The sequence below is a fragment of the Diplotaxodon limnothrissa genome, linkage group LG18, assembly GCF_057381915.1.
Source record: "Diplotaxodon limnothrissa isolate DT_005_m linkage group LG18, D_limnothrissa_male_GT1.1, whole genome shotgun sequence".
In the NCBI taxonomy this organism is placed as follows: domain Eukaryota; kingdom Metazoa; phylum Chordata; class Actinopteri; order Cichliformes; family Cichlidae; genus Diplotaxodon; species Diplotaxodon limnothrissa.
The window spans coordinates 13244092-13264148 of record NC_140613.1 but is presented as its reverse complement, the minus strand read 5'-3'; the positions used below and the strand labels follow the sequence as shown (position 1 = coordinate 13264148).

General features: G+C 36.4%; 2 protein-coding genes across 2 annotated transcripts in view; one reads left to right on the top strand and one right to left on the bottom strand.

The window, feature by feature from the left end:
* Nucleotides 1-175: 175 nt before the first annotated feature.
* LOC146613227 (macrophage mannose receptor 1-like) lies at nucleotides 176-14992 on the bottom strand. Its single transcript, XM_085378903.1, has 32 exons — nucleotides 14818-14992; nucleotides 14258-14614; nucleotides 13997-14167; nucleotides 13760-13915; nucleotides 13402-13512; nucleotides 12813-12950; nucleotides 12519-12695; nucleotides 11520-11674; nucleotides 10768-10881; nucleotides 10516-10631; nucleotides 10227-10375; nucleotides 9933-10132; nucleotides 9460-9575; nucleotides 8640-8715; nucleotides 8364-8517; nucleotides 8015-8053; nucleotides 6581-6744; nucleotides 6393-6454; nucleotides 5958-6058; nucleotides 5690-5832; nucleotides 5234-5339; nucleotides 4669-4796; nucleotides 4307-4351; nucleotides 4091-4135; nucleotides 3864-3966; nucleotides 3174-3406; nucleotides 2682-2847; nucleotides 2061-2225; nucleotides 1830-1946; nucleotides 1447-1602; nucleotides 1130-1159; nucleotides 176-991 (listed from the first exon to the last, which is right to left on the bottom strand). Exons 1-32 carry the CDS (start codon nucleotides 14990-14992, stop codon nucleotides 750-752), a joined length of 4410 nt encoding a protein of 1469 aa, XP_085235029.1. The 3' UTR covers nucleotides 176-749.
* Nucleotides 14993-17255: 2263 nt separating this feature from the next.
* Nucleotides 17256-20057, top strand: part of LOC146613226 (apical endosomal glycoprotein) — a 31090-nt gene continuing 28288 nt past the window's right edge. Inside the window, exons 1-6 of the mRNA XM_085378300.1 lie at nucleotides 17256-17277; nucleotides 17504-17630; nucleotides 18079-18207; nucleotides 18342-18444; nucleotides 18569-18740; nucleotides 19620-19836. Of these exons, the coding sequence (XP_085234426.1) occupies nucleotides 17534-17630; nucleotides 18079-18207; nucleotides 18342-18444; nucleotides 18569-18740; nucleotides 19620-19836 (718 nt within the window). The 5' untranslated portion in view covers nucleotides 17256-17277; nucleotides 17504-17533. The remainder of the gene's footprint in view (nucleotides 17278-17503; nucleotides 17631-18078; nucleotides 18208-18341; nucleotides 18445-18568; nucleotides 18741-19619; nucleotides 19837-20057) is intronic.

Here is a 20057-nt window from a genome sequence, read left to right as displayed (position 1 = left end):
ATAGCAACTAAACATACTAAATACACATTAATTGTTTATTGCCAAGTTTAATGTTTATTCAATACCAACAGGCAGTACATTTATGTATTTCAAGACTACAAGCAATGAACAGCTACTAGTGGATCTAAGCACCACATGTAATAATTATATACATTCAATCACAGGGATAAAGAAAAACAAATTGTTATGGGGAAATGTTTTTATGCTTCGCTTCATAATAATAGTGTTCATATTTTACACTGTGCAGCCCAGCTTCTAAACAGTAAACTGTAAGCCATATAAGCCATATGATAAGACCACATGAGATTAACACACAAAGCTGAGTTTTGCAGAATTTGACTCACAAACAACACCCACACACGAACATGAAAAACAGGAACTGCTATGCTTGTTAAATAAAGGAAACGCCTGCGACTCGGTGTGAGTCTCTCTGTTGAGCTCTCACCCGTGCACGTTAAAAATCTCTCCAAGTGTCTAAGTGTTGTTTCTTCACCTGAGTGTTTGATAATTGTTGATATCCTTGACACAAATCAAATAATAATCCTATTCATACAGACATCCTAGAGCTTAAATTGGTCTGTAATGAGGTTGCCACCTCCACTGAAACTCACATTTAGTGACTTACTGTTAAATAATTGCATGTATTTACTGCATATAGTAAACAACCAAATACCGTAATAAATCATCAAAGTGTAATGCATCAGTTTGGAACACAGTAAAGTTTATATCCTAATAGACCCTACCTAAAATCACAAAGTTAAAACTGGTTCAGGGTTTTCTGCATTCTCTATTAGTTTATTGGTGTCAAGCACATCAGGTTGCGATCGTTCACCATTGAAGTACAGTGGATTTTCAAATGTGGGGAAGGGACCAGGAGACTTCTTGTAGAGGAAAAATGCAATGACTACCAGTGTGGAAGTGATCGTAATCACCAGTACAACTACCACAGTAGTGTGGACACGAGTTTGATGAGCTTGATCTCCATTAGATCCTGCAGGTTTAAGCAAGTAAGTTCAGATTTTAAAACATGATTTAAATTTTCACAAATTTTCACTAAATTTTTCACATTATTAGTAGTAGTATTGTTATATAATTAAACAACACAGAGCCATATAAAGACAGAACTTACCATCTTTTGATCCTGAAGTTTGAGGCATCACTAGTGGCAAAAAAACAAAGGAAAAGAAAGAAAGAAATGGTAAAAATGCAAACATATAGGTTTATTAGCTCTCTCTTTCCTGTAAACCATAAAACTTTAGCATTAATGTAAAGTAAGATGTAAGATATCCAATGGTAGATGGCATCTGTGTGGTGTACTAACAAGCTGCTTAGTAACACATGTAATGAGTATTATTAATTATAAATTATTATAGTTGTGCATTTGTTAACATTTTCCTTCAATAAATAATTGGATATAATTACTTCACATTGACACAATTATTTTACCTTTGGCTGTTTTACAGATATATGGTCTGTCGTGCCATCTGCGACCCGAGTTCCAAGTCCCATCTGAGGTTTGGATTGCTCCAAAATCAGAATCCGGCTCATCTGGAGCCCAGTTAGTGAAGTCCAAAATAGTTCTATCCAACCAAAGCCATGTCCCTAGAGACAAACAGAAATGTATTCCTTTTTTCACTTTGCTAATTTACCAATACCCCACTGAATGTGGCTACACAGTTGCTGACAAGAAAGACATGATAAATAGTACTGATTTAGTGGTGATTTGAGGTTATAGTTTGTTTCTTCAATTAAGTCAATAAATTGTTAATATGGTTTCATTAAATAGTTTTTCTATAAACACTAAAAGATTACACTTATTGTGGCCATACCTTTATGAGTTTTAAACAGACCAATCCAGAAAGAGTTGTGTCTGTCTTTGAAATTTGTCACAAAGCCTTTGATGAATTCTTGCTCGGAGGGATCTTCAATGCTAGCCAACACTCCACCTTAAAAACAAAAATTGACTGGTTGTGACAATGTTGAAAACACATATTAGGCTTAATCTTAACACCACATATTTACTGTATAGTGATTCTAAAATTATTCAGCATGTATCTTACCATGCCTTACACAGCTGCTAGCTGCATCTGCCCATTCAATTTCATCTTGGATAAACAAATAACAATAACCCCTATACGGCAGCCATGTGTAGCTCTGTTGGTACTCTAGATCTGTATCTTCAGGACAATTTCCAGGAAATATTGTAGACTCAGTTGGTGCCACTTCTGTGAAGAATAGAAGCAATAATGCTCAATGAATCACAAAATGTTTTACTGTGACTTGGTGAAACGGTTATCTCCTGGGATCAAAATGTTCTGCGATGTCTGTTACTGTAAATTAATGTAAATAATAAAAGAAGAACACTTGAGCTGACCAACAGCCAGCTAAGGAAAAAAAGCCCTCTGAAATAGCTCTTATTTAATGGACAGTAATGGGTCTCAAACACTCACAGGCCATCAAAGTTCTGTTCTCGTTACTCTCACATGATCAGAACACAGAGCACTGAAAATCCTGCCTCTTACTTTTAACTACATCCTTCTAAAGACATTAATAAGCAGAGATTGCTTGACATTGGCCAGTTACCTAGCAGTTGCCAATTTAGTGATATCTAATATAGACGTTAAGACGTATAATCAAGATGCCAAAGATGTAGGAAAAATCATTAACTTGTTAAAACATACCTGTAGACTGCATACAGGCACTTTTTATGGTCACATTGCAGAAAGCGGTCCTCCATTTTCCATCCACATCTACATACACACAAGGTTTGTCCCTGCTTGGTTCAAATTCAGCCCAGCCGGCATTGTTCAGATGCCAACCATCAATATATTTAAAATAACCTCCAGTCTGAAAATAAACATGGATCAGATGTTGTCAAATCAATAGTTTTGTGGGGGATGTTTTCTGTCTGTCATACCTTGTTAAAACTGCTTCTGCCAATATGTGTTATATAGATTACAAATTTTGATTTTATTAAGAAGTCAGCAATCTTGGGTCATATGCCATTTGTCATGATTTTCCAAAATAAGTCATTTAATAACTTTATCACATCTTATTTCATACATAACCAAGAACCCTGTATAACTCTTATTTTCAGGTGTCCTGTATGTTTAATCATTTTATAGTACTTTTTATAGTTTTTATAGTAATTTTGGATAGTTGCAGCCTTGTACCTGCTGTTTGTTAAGTCCAATCCAAAGAGGACTATTGAGTTTTATAGCCAGTAGCTCAACATATGCCTGTGTCCAGTCATTTCGCAGGCTGGCCAAGTTGGCTTTCTCAGCGTTACAACGTTTCTGGGCATCATCCCAGGTCAGATTTTGAGTAATAATCTTGATGCTGTCATTTCCCAGAGTCTCATAGATATTATAATCTATGGTTTCAGGTGGTGCTTTAATGTTTGGATCTGTTAAGAGCAAAAATAAAATTAGACATGAGATTAATTCACATTTTTTGCACCACTGCAAACATTATAACTGTCAACAGGACTTTTTATTTATTTTGTTGTGCATTATTTGCAAATTTGTTCCCCATAGCAGGCCAAACACATTGATATGAGTGAACTACCACTGGAATGCAGTTGTACAACAACAATTTAACTTCTTAACATCCACCAGATCTCCAACGACCTCATTATGGGTTAGAGCTGGGTTTACATCAACCTCTCTATAACATTTTCACCTGTTTGCTCAAATGTAAATATAATAATAGAATTAAGGCTTATGTTTGAAATGAAGCTCTTTTTGAATTTGGATCAAATGCTACTTAACACTACCCCTAAATGGTGAGACTGCAGGAGAACAAAATATTTTATGGACTATGTTTAGCCTCTGAAAATGTCTACTCCAAAGAGATGAACTCACCAAGATTCTGTTGACATATATATCCATTGGTGTCATTGCAAGACCTTGTTGTCCATTTACCAATCCCAAAAACAGGATTTCCATTCATTACAACACATTCATCCTGGGTAAGAATGGTAAGTGAACATGATTTTAAAATCTATTTTTTTAAAATGCGCAATTAATTAAGATTACTTGTTGCATACAAACAGTGGTGACATGCTTAAATTAATATGGAAAATCATTACCTCATTCCATCTTTTATAAAAGCTGCCAGGATGACGATGATGTCTCTGCAATCAAAATGATCATTATTAATATTTCATTAACATTTCTATTCCTGGGAGAAGAAAAACTTTTGGTTGGAGTTTGACATTGACCTCTGACCAAGCCCAGCATCACTGGACACATCTCTAACCACACCTACCTGTCAAATCACAACGCATAGCTCAAACTATGTTTACCTCATTCCATCTCGGATACACCATCCCAAAAGGTTGTTCACGTCTCTGAAATCAAAATTTGCTAGTGTAAATATTTCTTTAAAATGTCAGTGAAAACTCAAAAGCTGGTCAAAGCTTGACACTAAATTCTGTGTAGTTCAATTAAATCATAGCATCACTGAATATATATCTGTAACTCGACAAGAAATGCGCATTGGCGACTGCTGCTGTGATTTGGTGCTATATAAATGAAATTTAATTTAATTTAATTGAAAATGTGAAATCATGATACAAAAGCAAGCTGTAAAATGACAATACAGCTACTGATAGTTGTACAAAGGATTAGCTTCACATTACACCTGTATGAGATTGAATGAACTCACAGAATAGCCCCAGTTGGTGTATTGCCTTTTTTTCCCATCGGTCCAGAAAAATCCCTCTTGGCTTATAGCATTCAAACCAATCCACAGGTCTGTAGATGCTGTATGAACCATTCTGGTGATCAAAAATGCTGAAAATTGAAGATACAGACACAAGATATTAAATGTAGGTTTCTGGTTTCTTTTCCATTTTTGGTAAAGTATTCACATCTTCATAAGCTGTATGATATGTTTAACTCTTTCCTCCATAATGACCTCCCCTGTGCCCTTAATGAGGAGTTTTGAAACCTTAATATACACCAATAAAAATGTGGTTTGACAACCATTTGAATGGGCTTTAGGTTTTTCCAAACTTAGCCCTAGAAATATGTAGCGCTAAGTACAGACAGAGATCAACCACACTAACTTCAGAAGCACACCCAGTAATTTTGTTCTGGAAGCAGACCTAAAATATAACAGAAACCATTGAGTCCAGAAAAGAGAAACGAGGGATACACCTAGTAGGTATTTAAGGGGGAAAGAGTTAAAGTTTAAATCCAAATCTGAATAAAACACAATTAGAACTCACCTTGCACACTTCTTGTAGGTATAGAGACTAAATTGCCTCCCACCTCAGTGCATTTTGACCGTGCATATTCCCAGGTGATCTGCCTTTCGTTAAAGATGTTGTAACACTGCAGAAAAGAAATGTAATTATTATTATGATAAGACTTAGGTGAAACATTTCACCACTGAAACCTGTGTATTTTAGATGATCTCATTTATAATTAGTACTGAATGAAGTACACAGATGGAGGGGTCAAAATTTGCTGACTTTTTTTAATGCCACTCCACATTCGACAAACTTCTTTCTGCTTCCTTCATTCTCCTTCATTCGTGTTTTATTTAGTTATTTATTACATTTTAAAGAATCAACTTGACATTTGAAGCCAAATAAAGGCTCAATGTAAAATTTGATGGTGGGCCTCTGCTGTAATGTTGTCATTTTAAAAACTTCTCTGAAATAAAGGTTTAAAAGTCTGACCTTTGTGCCAAATTTCATCCATCTTTTTGGGCAGCCACCTGTTGGAGCAACTGTTGGGGCTGCAGTGGTGTTGGTTGGCAACATCCTTCCTCGCTTGCAAATAAATGAAAGCTCTCTTCCACAATTAGAAGTCCTCCAGAAGCCTATAAGATCAACAAAGAATTCATTAGGAACATTATCCTAATCCATTAATCAATTATTTTAATCCAGACATCGTGTCTAGATTTGATCATTTTTCAATTCAAGCGTTCAGCGCATTTTTACTCACCCATGTGATAAGACATAAAAACACAGTTTTGATCAAAGCCACTAGTGCTGGGTTGATCTTCATCCCATCTTCGAAATGACACTGGAGTACCATCCATCCACCTTAATGTAGAGAATTATGGTTAAATTTTTAATTGTATCATATGAAAATATTCATCATTTGATGTTAGACTTTTTTGTATTATGGTGTCACTATTTCTATTCCATAATAAATAAACAAACATGTGACCACATGGATTTAGTTCACTGATGGCTAAAAAAGAAAAATCTTCTTTAGATCAAATGACAGGTCTTTTGAACTGATATCTGAAACTTAACCAGTAAAAAAAAGGAAATGTACCTCATTACAAATCTAATAGGAAATGCACTTCTTATCAATGATCATGAGTTGGCCTAAAAGCTCCCTTTTCCCCTTATGGCATTAATGATTACTCACCAAGCTGACCCATCAAGATCCACAGACAAACCTATATAATAACGCCCATAGCTTCTGGATATCTGTAGACACACACATAAATATGCACAATTATCTCTAGTGTGTGTCACATTCTAATGTTTTCAGCCTGCTCTAATGTATTAATAAAACAAAACAAAAAAGTACAAATTAAATACATAGATATTTACCTGTTTCCATAAGAAAACATTTTCCTCTTTACTGGTTATAGATACTAGGTCACTGTGCCTCTGCTGACAGAAGTGACGAGCATCTTCCATGGGCATTGACATTCTGTTAATATAATACTGATTCCCTCTCCGCTCCAGCCAACCATCCGAAGTGGTATTGAATTCTGTAAAAGTTTAGAAATACATTGATAGACTTGTCAGTGTTCTACCGTATCTTTTGGTCAGATCCGTTTGTCCAAGGAGACCCAACCTTAAAAAAGAGCAACTAAAACACCTGGTGGCCACATCAGACTTTTGAAGAGGGCTGAAGGTACACAATGAATAAAAAGGTATAAAATGTAAAATCTATCCCATTGATATTCAGATCATCCCAAATATTTTTCAACTAAAATTTATTTTTATTCATTAATTTCTTCAGTGATGTCATTATCAGAGGTGGAGCAAGTAAAGTACAAGCATTCTTTACCCAAGTAGAAGTACAGATATATTTGTTTAATTAAAAAAAGTACTAATTCAATACTAATTCAAGTTCATTACACACTCACTCAATTCTACCACCTATTTTTTATGCAAAGGTAACTGAACCTTGTCCTGTATTAATGTCATTCTAAAATAATATTATTATTACATGAGAACACAAATGTTATTCCAATCTAAATCTAAACCTAATGAATGAACTTTGCTTAAATCTTTTATGTAGGACACAAGTAGTTAAAAAACATTTTTTAAAATAACCATTTTCAGTTGTCCACATCGTAGAGCGTGACTTTGCCTCCACACCGCCACCAAATAATTTTTAATGTGTTCTCCAGTAGATTTTCTTAATGTGCAGGGTTTGATCACTTCATCACTTTGTGGATTTACAAAACTGAATTCAACATGATGTATGCAGATGTTTCACAGCTATACTAACAGTATACTGTATATTGTCCTTATACTAGACCTTTAAAGATGGTAAAAAAGGTGGATGCTTAATCTAAGCATCACATGCTTAAATGCAAATTAATATACTACATTTACATAACACTGATCATGAGCACCACAATATGAAAATGGATAGAAATTATCAAAACACATCATATACAAATCCAATATGTAAAAATGCTGATGATTACATGCAATCAGTTTATGAGGTGTCACTAAGCAGTCCTTATCTTTAAATATAACCTCTCTTTTTCCTCCTTAGTTTTTTTCTATATTGGTCTCATGCTCTATAAAAAATACTGTTTATAATTTATAGTATAAGTTTGTTTATTTGAAAGGTAACAATGAAAATGATTTATCAGACTGCTTTGGGAAATTGCAAGTTTGAGCTACAATGCAAAACCACCAAAAAGGATGAAGCTGTACTCGGGCAAATCCGCAATCCAGGTTTTGTAGTGCATATGTGTTATTCACCCAGGTTATGTTCAAGGTTAATTTATGTGAACTTACCCACCACAGTATTATTCGAAGGTAGTTTTGGAGTCACTCCTGCAAGAACACAGACAGAAGTCCATTTTATTCAAAGGAAAGGAAAGCAACAGTAAACATGTGGTGGCACTCTGTAGTCTACACTGCGGTATACTGTAATGCAGTCATTATTTTTAGTCCGAAATGTGTTTCAACAATAGTGACAATTTCTCCAATCATATGCACTGAAATCATGGCAAGAAGAGATTACATAATATTGTGAATATTAACAATAATCTCTTCACCCCTGAAGACAGAAAAGAACATGCATATGAAAGTTAGTTAAAAAATGTTCCAGCAGTGAGACTGGTCAGCATTCAGTCAACTATACCTGCACGGATCTGACACAACCAGTCATTGTAACTGTCACAGTTCAAATCATTCCAGGAACCTTCTTCATCCCAGTTATGTATCACAAACTCAGCACAAGATTCTGCATTGTTGAAATTGTTTGGTTCTCCTGCCTGCCAGTGCTGGAAATCTAGCTGTTAACAATAAGAAACAACAATATTATGTTGAGTTATTGTAAATATTTTATTAAAATAACATTTAATGATTTAATGACCAAAAACAAAAGAACAACAAGAACAGAATGCCATTAACTTACTGGGCTTCCATCAGTCCAGGCATAACCAGTGGTTGTTTCAGGAATGTGAAGTCCAATCCAGGCTTTTCCACCTCTGCTGTACAAAAAAGGAAACGACACTCTCACTGTCTTCTAAAGTACTAAAACAAACATTTTAGCTACATTTGCAGTTAGCTGATGGTGTCAGTCTCATCAGAGAAGCTAAAACATGTCCATATGTTTTCACCCTACAGGCAAGATGTGGTACTTCAGGTGATGAAAGTCGAAAATATGGTGCATCTGAATTTGCTACTGCATAGAACAGCAGTCCCCAACCCCCGGGCCTCGGACCGGTACCGGTCCGTGAGAGTTGAGGCTCAGGTGTGAAATGTATGGTTTTCAGCGTTATTTTGTTATCGTTTTTATCGTTAACTCAGTTTTCCTGGGTCTTTTCACGTGTGTTATGAATAAATCTTCTTTTTTTCGGTACCGGTACTAGTTGTATTTTGTTGTATTTGCCGGTCCGTGAAAATATTGTCGGGCATAAACCGGTCCGTAGCGCAAAAATGGTTGGGGACCGCTGGCATAGAACACAGGTCAGATAAGTAGGTGTGAAATGTACTACTATATGAATGCTTTTTTTCAGTAGGTTAAAACACCAACATGGTGTGTTGTGTGAATGTGAAACATATTTGCCAGCATGCTGAATATTTTTAAACAGGATTATTTCACATAGATGATCATTGTCTAGAGTTTGATCTTATGTTAGGATAAACTAATGGTTGTATGATTTAGACTGGAAAATAATTGACAGAAGATATTATAAACAGTAGTTGTTATTGTAGACTAAGTCATGCTGTACCTGAACAGTCGTAGCTCAGCAGAACTGTGGATGCTAAGCAGATCTCCTCCAATGGCCCTGCAGTAATCCCTGGCCTCAAACCAAGTCTTTTCTTCTGAGCGAGGACCTGTAAAAAACTTCAAACGCAAGACAACAACTCTGTAAATTTCTCAACCGCAGATAGTTCATGCAATTGAAGGTAATTGAATTTAATTTAATTTTGTGAGCACAACACTGAATGGAGTCCTGAGGAATAAGGAGAAATAGAATGCAAAACACGAAGAACAAGTCCCTATAGTAATGAATGAAGAGATTCTTAAAACTGACAGGTTGCTAGTGTATCATAGGACTAACACACAGAGACCCAGTTACACTCACATTCACACTTATAGCATATTTTGGCTGACATCGCATTGCTGTAAAGTGCCAGTGCTAAATACTCCACAATAGACAAAGTTTCTTTGAGTTCACTCAAGGCTGACCGAAGGTTGTACCTTAGCGCACATAGCTCTCGTTCCCACTCGAGTCCAACCCTCTGGACATTTAGGAGGAGCTACAGTTGGTGGTGGAGCAGTTGGAACCATCCCCTCTGCCATGTACTTGCAGATATATTTTTCTTTGTTGGTGCAGGGAAGCAGGTCCCAAAGTCCAGCCAAAACCCCAGTTGTCATGGCAACACAACCCTGCTGGTAACCTTGGGGCATTGAGGAAAGCAATAGTCATGTGCAACTTATTGGGCTGCAGTTTATTCCTGATATTTAAGTACAGAAATTCAGATGCATCCATACCTGGCATTTGACTATTCCAGTGAGTGAACCTTACTGTGGGTGAGTTGGTCCACTCAAAAACATCAATATTCTTTTGATTTGAGAGCCCTATCCAGAAGTGTTTCTCTGGTCTCAACCCCACCAAGCTGACAAGGAAGGCATTATCCACCCTGCAAAAATGTATACAATTCATGGATTTCTTGTCATTTTTAATATACCGTGCAGCACATGCATCTGCATGCATGTTTGTGGATTTCCCAAAGAAGTCGTTATGTGATTTATAACAAAGATGAACTGGTTGTTTTCTTACCCATTTGAAACATCAGCTAAGTATGAGTTTGAACTCTTGCAGTCTTCACTAGCTTGACTGAAAGTCTTTGTCTCAGTGCCTACAAAGTAGCAGTAGGAGCCATGTTTTTTCCATCCCTATAGGAGAGTAAATACATCACAACTGAGGAGTACATTAAAATTTCATTTATCTATTTTTAATCTGTTTTTTAGAATGTACTACTGATTTCACAAAGTGAAATTTGAACCTTAATCATGCTTTGTTATTACTCACGGCTTTACATCCGATGTCTATATCTGGTTCATTTCCAGTGCTTTCAGTGGAACTTTGCTTCATACAGATAAAGCCATGTTGCTCATCACATGACCGATCTGCCCAGTTCCCGTTCTGCAAGAACAAAAGCATTGTAAACACTTGCAGATTTGTGGGCTGGATTGCTGAATCAATAAAATTCAAATATTTAAAGCACTGTAATTACAGTTACTCCAAGGTTCTTTGGTATATTTCTCAGAATGCTAAGCACTCAAAGTGCTTATATTTGCAGTAAAACACTATCACATCCAAAAAGCCTGTAACTTGCCCAAAACCTTTAAATCATGAAAGGTTTTAAAGTTTAGATATTTCGTAAGAATGACACATGGCTATAGAAGTAAATGCATTGCCTTCTAATTCTAAAGGAGTCTTGTCGTGTTTTCTCTCACAGTGAATCTACTTTACCAGTCTACCACACCTAAGATACTGATTTCATAACATTCAACTTTGTAAACCAGTGTGGAAACTATGAAGAAAAATGTCGGAAGAAAATATTCTGCAGCTCACAACTAAGTTAAAACGGTAGAAAAATATGTAAAATATCAGTATTGTAAAACATGTACTCTAGAAACAGCACAAAAAATACAGTTTAATATTTCTTGCAAAACTTTTTCTTGAAGATCAATACATCAAGGGTAGTGGATTATGCTTCCTCCATGCATGATTTGTCTAGCTAAACACATATAGATGAATAAATATGCACAAGGTCTTACCTCTCCCCTGATGAGAACACAGTCATCTCCATCAGTGGAGAGTCCTGGTTTTCCATATTCCCAGCTGGTGAAGGACACATGAGACTGGTCACTCCAATCAAACAGTCCCTCTGTCCTAATGTCATTCAGTCCAATCCAAAGCTCATCAGTGGATGCTACAGAAAAATAATGGACCAAATATCAGCCAGAAGCTCAAATTTCCCCATTGCACTGAAAATTACTTGTACAGTTCATAGACTGGTAAAGAGCGACAGGCATTGTCTAAATCGTACTTTAACATATGAAAAAATCAACAGCTCACACATGCGTGGAAATATTTGACATAGACTCGCAGCAAGCTAGAGCTGAATGAATGACATGATCTCTATTGTCACTCCTAAATGTACAGTCATGCTGCCAGTTATTATGTGTAAAGTGTGCATGTCATTCTCATCTGTTAAGGCTTTCTTAATAATTAGTCTTTTATACAAAATTCAGTATTTTTTTATTATTTGCCAGAGTAAAAACAATTATGATATAGGGATGAATACAGCACTCTCTCAGTGATATTACGAAGTGAAACTGTTATTCATATATTGTTATTCATATATCACTGGCTGTTTATGTATTAGTAAACATTTTGGTTTTAATTAAAGACAAACTTGAATAAACTCAGTAGGTGTAAATAGAAACTGGATTAGGTGGAATACACATTTTGATTAGGTTTAGGTGAGATAGACAGTTTAGTTAGAGTTTAAAAAAACACGATTTAAATTAAATGTAAATAAAGATGTTGTGACCTAGCCTGTGTACTTTTTTTAAACCACAAAATATCCCTAAAGTTTACCATATCCTGCCACAACAATAAAGAGTTTAATGATGCTATTAGTGAATTACAAACTGGAAACTGATGTGTTCAATCTCAGCACATGTGCACCTTGTCAAATGTATGAAATATATTTGCTGTTGGGAATCTGTTTTATATTAACATTATTTCTTGGAGATATGATTGCCACATACCGTATCCAAGCTGAGAGATCACAAAGCTTTGATCCTCCATATTTCGGACGGTCGCTAAGTCGCCGCCTTCTGCACGACAAGCTTTCTGAGCGCCAGACCATGTTTGAGCATTACGCTGAAGATGAAAACAGTGGCCATTGTAGGGAATCCAAGGTGTTGAGCAAAATCCTTGTTCAACTGATGATGAAAAGAACAAATATATAAGAACTTCACTTCTGATGTCCCCCAAGAAACTACTGCAATCTAGAGAAATATTCAAATCGCGGTAAAACAGAATCGAATTTTTTTATATACTTTGTGGAGGTGCTGGTGGGACCCCATCTTTGTAGCAGATGTAGCCCATTTTCTTGGTACAGGATGAACTTTGCCAAGAGTGCTCTCCAGCAGTGTCAAGAATTGCACAGTTGTGTCCTGGATTAGGAAGTGGATTCCCTAAATCAAGATAATAATGATGATGGTTAACACTCACACATTACCCAATCATGCACAATAAGAATTTTAGGAGTACTTTAAATCTTTGAGTAATTTGTAACAATATTGGTAGTATTTAGCATTTAGAAAAACTAACAAAAGACGGATAGAAAATGAAAATACTGTATTAGTTGTTAAAAAGATAAAAATGTGTAATAATTAGCTGAAACTTGGAGACATGAATGAATATTTAGTTGTTGGTTTTTTTAGGTTTAGACTGTTGTACTTCTTACGTACATGAATTCTTGAAAAACCTTTTACCCTAAGAGTCTAGTTGTCACACGAGTTAGGCTAACAGATTATATTTGCTTAACACTGTAATTTTCTGAAACTTTTCAGTTAATTTCCAGATCGCTCAGATGTTTTGAGGATTATTGCTGAAAGGAACTTCGTCCTTGCAGGGAGGACTTACCAGAATCCCATCGCAGATAACGGAAAGGTTTGCCATCAGTCCACTGCCAACCATGTTCTGGGTCCAAAACTAACCCAATCCAAAGTTTTTTTCTCCCTGCTCCCAATAATGCTGTGTGTTCAAGTGTTTACGAGACAGCGGGACGAAAAAAGAAAAGCACTTATTTTTCTTTCCTGAATTAAAATATCAGCTTTACAAAAGTCAGTTGGTAGGAATAACACAGATAAATACTAAAATATAGTGCAGGTTCATGCAACATCAAAAGTATTTGTAATCCAAAATCTTGATTATTTCATTTAAAATTCAAAAAGCTGCATCTGTTTGAGCTCTGGCAAATATCCACCAGGTGGCACCTCACCTGAGATCAAAGCTTGCTCACTGGGCTCCACAATACTGACCAAGGAGGCAGCCTGCTGTTTACAGCTGGTATCAGCTTGTCCCCAAGTCAGAGATGACTGTATGTTCAGCTGGTAATATGCTCCTGTTATGAGATTTTTTCTCCAGTGATCTGTGGCTGTATTTTGACAGAAAAAAAAATTAATTCAAATAATTCTTACATTTTCACTCCAGTGATGTTGAAATTTGACAAACTCACAAGTGGTTGGGCAGTATCCCCACTGTTCACGTTCAAATTTTGTTTCAACTGCACACCATGGTCGCTTTGTTGAGGAGTCAAATGTAGTGCAGTCTCCATACCACCGGTCTTTGTAAAGGAAGGGAAACATGCAGATCTTTCCTAATGCATTTCCCTCAATGGTAAATAACTCTGGAGGTGAAAAGAAAAGGCTTCAGGTTGGGTCAAGTGGCTATAGACAAATGCACACTTACACATAAAAGCATATGTTTTATACTATACCTCTGTATGTTCTTGTACAAGCACCGCTTGAGGTCCCTGTAATTGTGAACTGGTTATTTGGTCCTGTTGTTTTTGAGAGAGCAATTGTTTCATCAGCTTTCATCTCAATGAATAAATTATTATTTTTGAGGGCAAGCAGAGTTCCATTCCTGCATTCCCACTTTTGCAGGTCGCTCTTGTCATCACAGTCATACAGGCTCACTTCACTTCCTATACTTTTGCCCTGAGCTCCCAGGCATTTTTTAGTTGTGGTAACATAAAGCCGGTCATCAGTCGTCCAGCGTAGGTCAAGGCAGCGGCTAACCCTTTTCAGCAAACAAAAACCAGTGGCTTTGTTCATGAGTGAAAACGGGGAATCTGCAAAGGGGAAAGTTAAAAAAAAAAGATCAGCCTGTTGCACAAAGTTTATTCCAGTATGGATTCAAACAAGCCTTTAATGAAAGCCGTGTTTGAATCAATAAACATCCTAATATATAAATATATTTCCCAAACAATTGTGGGGTTTCTCAAGGCTTGGTCATGACAAATCGTTAAATCAAATGTTTGAGCTTATACTGTACCATTTGTTCTTGAGCATTGGCATGTTGTGATGAAGAGGCCAAAGACTGCTAGAGATATTCTTGGGAGCATCATTCCTCCAATCAGTCTCAGAGCAGCAGACAATGTCCATGCATTGCAAGCAGAGGACTTATGTGCCTGAACATGAAAAGGAGGCAACCTTAATATCTCTGACATGACTTTGTTTCCCCCCCTTCATTGAGAAAGTCTCATGTTTCACATTGGCACATTTCAACATTTTGTTACTGGTACGTGGGTGGACAGGAAGGAAGGAAGGGCAACATACACAAAAGCACACAAACACACACTCTTTCTGTTAGACTCCAGACACGGCAAAAAGCTGTCCCATTCACTTCCCCTCCATAGGAAGAACGAAATGTGTAAGACAATTTGCTAAACATGTTTCATGAATCAGCATTAGTGATCCAGAGAAACAGTAATTCACAAGCTTTGATGCAGTACATATGGATTTATAGTGTTGCCTTTGACATCTTCCTTATGATTAAGTAAGGGTCAGAATCACAAAGTTCCTCACAGTACTACAGTACCATAATACTGTAACAATGTTATCAGGATAAAGGCATTCAGCAATATTCTACACAGCCCAAGATTGTCTACTATCACACTCAGTGATATATTTGTTACGAATTAAGAATATTGCTCTGAAGAGGCAAAGGCAGGAAATGTGCTTCTATTTATTTGTACACATATATTAAATTCATAATGAATTTTCTGTGTAGAGTTTGCATGTTCACTGCAAGGCTGCGTGGAGTCTCTCCAGGTTTTCTGGCTTTTAAGCCAACAAGTAACGTACCCAATGGCATGTTAGCTTATCTTGTGATTCTAAATTGGCTGTAGGTGCAAATGTGTGCAAGTGAATGGTTACCCTGTGTCTCACCCAATGAAGCTGAGGTGACTGATGCTACCAATGCTATAATTCATGATGTTATGACAGATCCGGGGGGGGGGGGGGGGGGGGGCTGTGTGCATCCTGAGTGTAGTAACATAATGTCCTGCTTTACGGAGTAGGCATTCAGATGTTTTTCTTTTTGTTTGGTTTGTTGTGTTTTGTTTCCAGTTCTTCCTTAATATCTATCACTGCATTTTGTATTTTCACTTCCCCTTTGGTTATTCTCCTTTTTGTGGTGGCACATTGTGCTGAAGTATGAACCTTTGTTACCACGATGATGTTTTTATGATGCCTGGATGAAGCTGCTACACTAATAAAGCTCGAGCTTTTGTTAAGCAAAAAATAAAATTATACTTTTTTCAACATATTTAGAAACAAAACTATTATTGTAGGGTAAATCAAAAGAAATACCTTCAAGAATATAAACACAAATGCTTTGCAACAAGGTGCAAACTATTGTTTACACAAAAAGCCCAGATTAGACACAAAAATATCTAAAATAGAGTGCACAGTTCTGAAAAAAAAATCTTTGGAGAAATGAAAGTAAGATAAATTTGGATGATGGGAAAAGAAAAATGCAAAGAAAGAGAAAAACATTAACGATCCGAAAAATTATCCGACAAACATGGTGAAGGCAGTGTTATGGTATCAGCATGTTTGGCTACCAGTGGGACTGGGTCACTGGTGTTTATTGATGATATTAATGCTATTGATGATAGAAGCATCCGGATGAACTCTCTGCTCAGATTTAGCCAAATCCTGGAAAACTGATCGGACAGAGCTTCACAAATGGATAAAGTAAAGCTGTTGGTTATTTAAGATGTTCTTAAATAACCAAGTCAGTCAGCTGATCTAAACCCAACAGAGCATGCTTCTCACAAGCAAGCAGCAACTAATGGTGGCTGCTTTAAAGGCCTGGCAGAGCATTATTAGGGAATAATTACATGTGATGTACAAGGGTAAAAGGTGTGTTATTTCAATTGCTATCCAAGTATAAAAAACAATCCTTATATCCTTATATTAGTTTGTCCAGATTTTCCTGGAGCCGACCCAGTTAGAAGGTCAGATCAGACCCAACAGGCTTGACCATTACATCTTTTAAACAGGAAGTTTACTTCACAAAAAAAGTGAGAGGTCTCCACTTTTGTATATTTATATCAATTTTAATAACAACGAGACACATTAGTAAGACCAAAAGAAAAAAAACACTTAAATGCTTGACCATAAACCATGTTCTCAAGCCATTAAATGCTTTTATAATCTACAAAATATAAGTTAGCCATGCATTACGAGTTATGATTTACAAGCAAATGATAGAAATGCAGTGTCGCTCATTGAGCACACCCTGGACTTTGGTGTTTGATAAGGTTTCACAGTCTCAGCTCAGCTGTGGTAATAAAAGCTGATGTCCAGTATTTCAGGTACAAACTGAAATACTGGACTTACACTGTAACCTGGTTATGATGTTGAGATGTTTCTCTTTATTTGGACTCCTCACGTTTCTCTTGTCATCTTTGTTTAGATGTGAAACAAATATTTGCTCTGCTTTCAGGTATGTTTCTCTAATCTGAAATTGCTTGCAATATATTTTTTGTACATCCTGAGGAAATAAGGGGTATAACAGTGAGGGAGAGCACTCATGACTTGTGTAACCTCTGACAAATTGTGCAATGTTTGCTGTAGACGCTTTAAAATGTATGAATAAGAGTAATATAAATAAATATGCACCAATAAACATGTCTCCTTGATATCTTCTTGTAATGAAACTGTCTTCACAGTACTGTTAGTCATCGTCTCGTCTCGTCCTGATGAGGAATTTAACAGTAATTCTGGTGAATGTGTTCCTGCTGGCCTCAACTGTGATTTCAAAGAATTGTGGCGACGGCTCTGATGAAGAATTTTGTGGTATGTGGTCGTTCTACACAAGTTAAGCTGAAGCTTAAATTTATATTTTAGTGTCAGCTATTTAAAATTTACCAGACATTACTGGAGAAATTGTGATGTCCTTGTCTCATGCACACGGCCAGTTTAACATGTGTTGAGTAACTCGTGCATCTGTTAAGATTTTTAACTCTTTGACTACATCATGATCATTATTTTCAGACCTGTTGCAGTCTGTGAGAAATGTAAACACAATTAAAGCACAAATAAACAAATATAAGCGATCATGTGTTCTACTTACTGTTCTACTTTGAAGTGACTATTTTTCTTTTTACATGAGTAAATTTGTTCATTAATTTACAAACACTGGTCGTGAGATGCTATGTAAAAGCTTGATATCAGAACTTTTTCTTTGCACTTTTAGTTTGTAGCTTTCAATGATAAATCCATAATTTGATATATCATCTAAAAGGCTCATGCGACTTTGAGGATCACTCCTGTGGTTGGAAAGATGTTAGTCAGACCTCTTATTCCTGGAGAAGGCAGATGGCAAACATTACCTTAATACCTGGACAGGACCATACCACAGGAAGTGCATGGGGTGATTAGTATAACTTCCTGTCATATTGTTGATGGCACATTTTAAAGTGGATGCAAAAACTACTGAGATCCATTTTTCATTTGATTATGAGATTTAGCCTGTTAACACTGGATTTTTTTTTCTGATTGCCACAGGTCATGTAATGCATATAGATGGTAAGGAAGGAGGTGGGGTTTTTTCAGATGCTAATTTGGAATATTCTGTTGACCAGGGAGCTGCTCTGGGATGCCAGATTAGGTACTAAAAATTAATCATTAATATATGAGTCCCACAGCTGAGTTCCTGATTGATAGTGCATATCAGTATGCCCCATGCCAGCAGTTATCTGTTTTTATGTAATCTGTCTGTTAATATGTTTCAGGTTTTGGTACCATATTTATGATCAAGAATCATCATCGCGCCCATCAAGATCAGCTCTTACAGTAAAAGTGATCAGAGACCACACTGAAACAGATTTACTGACGATTTCTGGTGAAACAGATGGTTGGGAGAATGCCACAGCGCTAATTGGGAATCAGCCAGGAGGATACAAGGTTAGCAAAGCATCCTGTAGACTTTAACCAATACACAGAAAGTAACAGCAAACATTTAATTAAGGTTAATATCTTTTTAGTTCCTCCCTCATATTATATTGATCTTTATCTGATCTTTAACTGTTTCATGTTCTTCTGGAACACCTCTGCATCTGGGGCAACAATAAAGCATTTTTTTCACTAAAAATGCAACACCATAGCACTCAGAATGATGAAGATGCTTTTGTAAATTAAAATACACATCATAATTTCAGGTGAACTTAAGCAAACAGGCCAACCAGGTAAAATCCGGATGCTTTCCATTAATCAAAGCAACAAATGTATCAAAATTTAGATGTACATGAATGTCAGTGACCTAAAGTGTTATTAAAAAAAGAGATTACAGTAATACTAATTTTATGGCTGTTTGTTCTGACGTATCGACCAAAGTAGTTGTCATTGTTAAAAAATATGCCTTTAATTCTTTTAATTTAGTAATCTAATCTATTCTTCTCATTTTGTCATGTATGGACCCAATAGACGTCTTTTCTACTTGTAAAAAATGTCAACATCCGTCAGTTTTTTCAGCTATACTGGAACCCAGTAGATCACATCAGGGTTTCAACCGTGTTTTCATGGCAAGATGAAAGTGTCATGTTTTCAGTAATTTCCTACTGTACTTAAAAGCAGCAGTGTACAAACAGTACAGAGAGTTTAAGGAACCATTTCTTCATTTCTGACCCTCTGCAATCATAACTAAGAGATTGTGGGGGGGTGTCTTCAAAGAAATGCAGTAATCTTCTCTTATAAGGGTGAAAAAATACTTTCTAACTTTTGATTATGAATTTAATACTGACTTTTCAGAACAAATGAAGAGTAAAGGTCTTTTTCTTTTTGCAGCTACTGTTTTTATTCAGTCTTTCAATTTTGGAAAAACTGGATGTTATGTTGGATGATATCAACTTTGAATACTGTAAAGAAGGGGAAGTCCCAGCTGGAGGTATAGACAACCTTTCATGTGACTTTGAAAAGGATACCTGTGCATGGTACCATGACTACAGAGCCAGTCTCTTGTGGGAAAAGAGTAAAGGTGGATATGATCTCCCAACTGGGAATGGTGAGTAGCCTACTGAGCATTAACATATAGGTTTAATATTTTGGATCTTCCTGGGTGACATGGATTGAAATATTGTGATTAATAAATAATATTAAAGCCATCATGAAACTATATACAGTGGGGCAAAAAAGTATTTAGTCAGCCACCGATTGTGCAAGTTCCCCCACTTAAAATGATGACAGAGGTCAGTAATTTGCACCAGAGGTACACTTCAACTGTGA

Coding starts and splice junctions, on each gene's coding strand:
- LOC146613227 (XM_085378903.1), bottom strand. CDS start 14,992: ATGTCAGAGATATTAAGGTTGCCTCCTTTTCATGTTCAGGCACATAAG. Junction 12,696..12,812: donor CCCACCAGCACCTCCACAAA/GTATATAAAAAA, acceptor TTTCATCATCAG/TTGAACAAGGATTTTGCTCA. Junction 1,947..2,060: donor TAGCAGCTGTGTAAGGCATG/GTAAGATACATG, acceptor TTTGTTTTTAAG/GTGGAGTGTTGGCTAGCATT.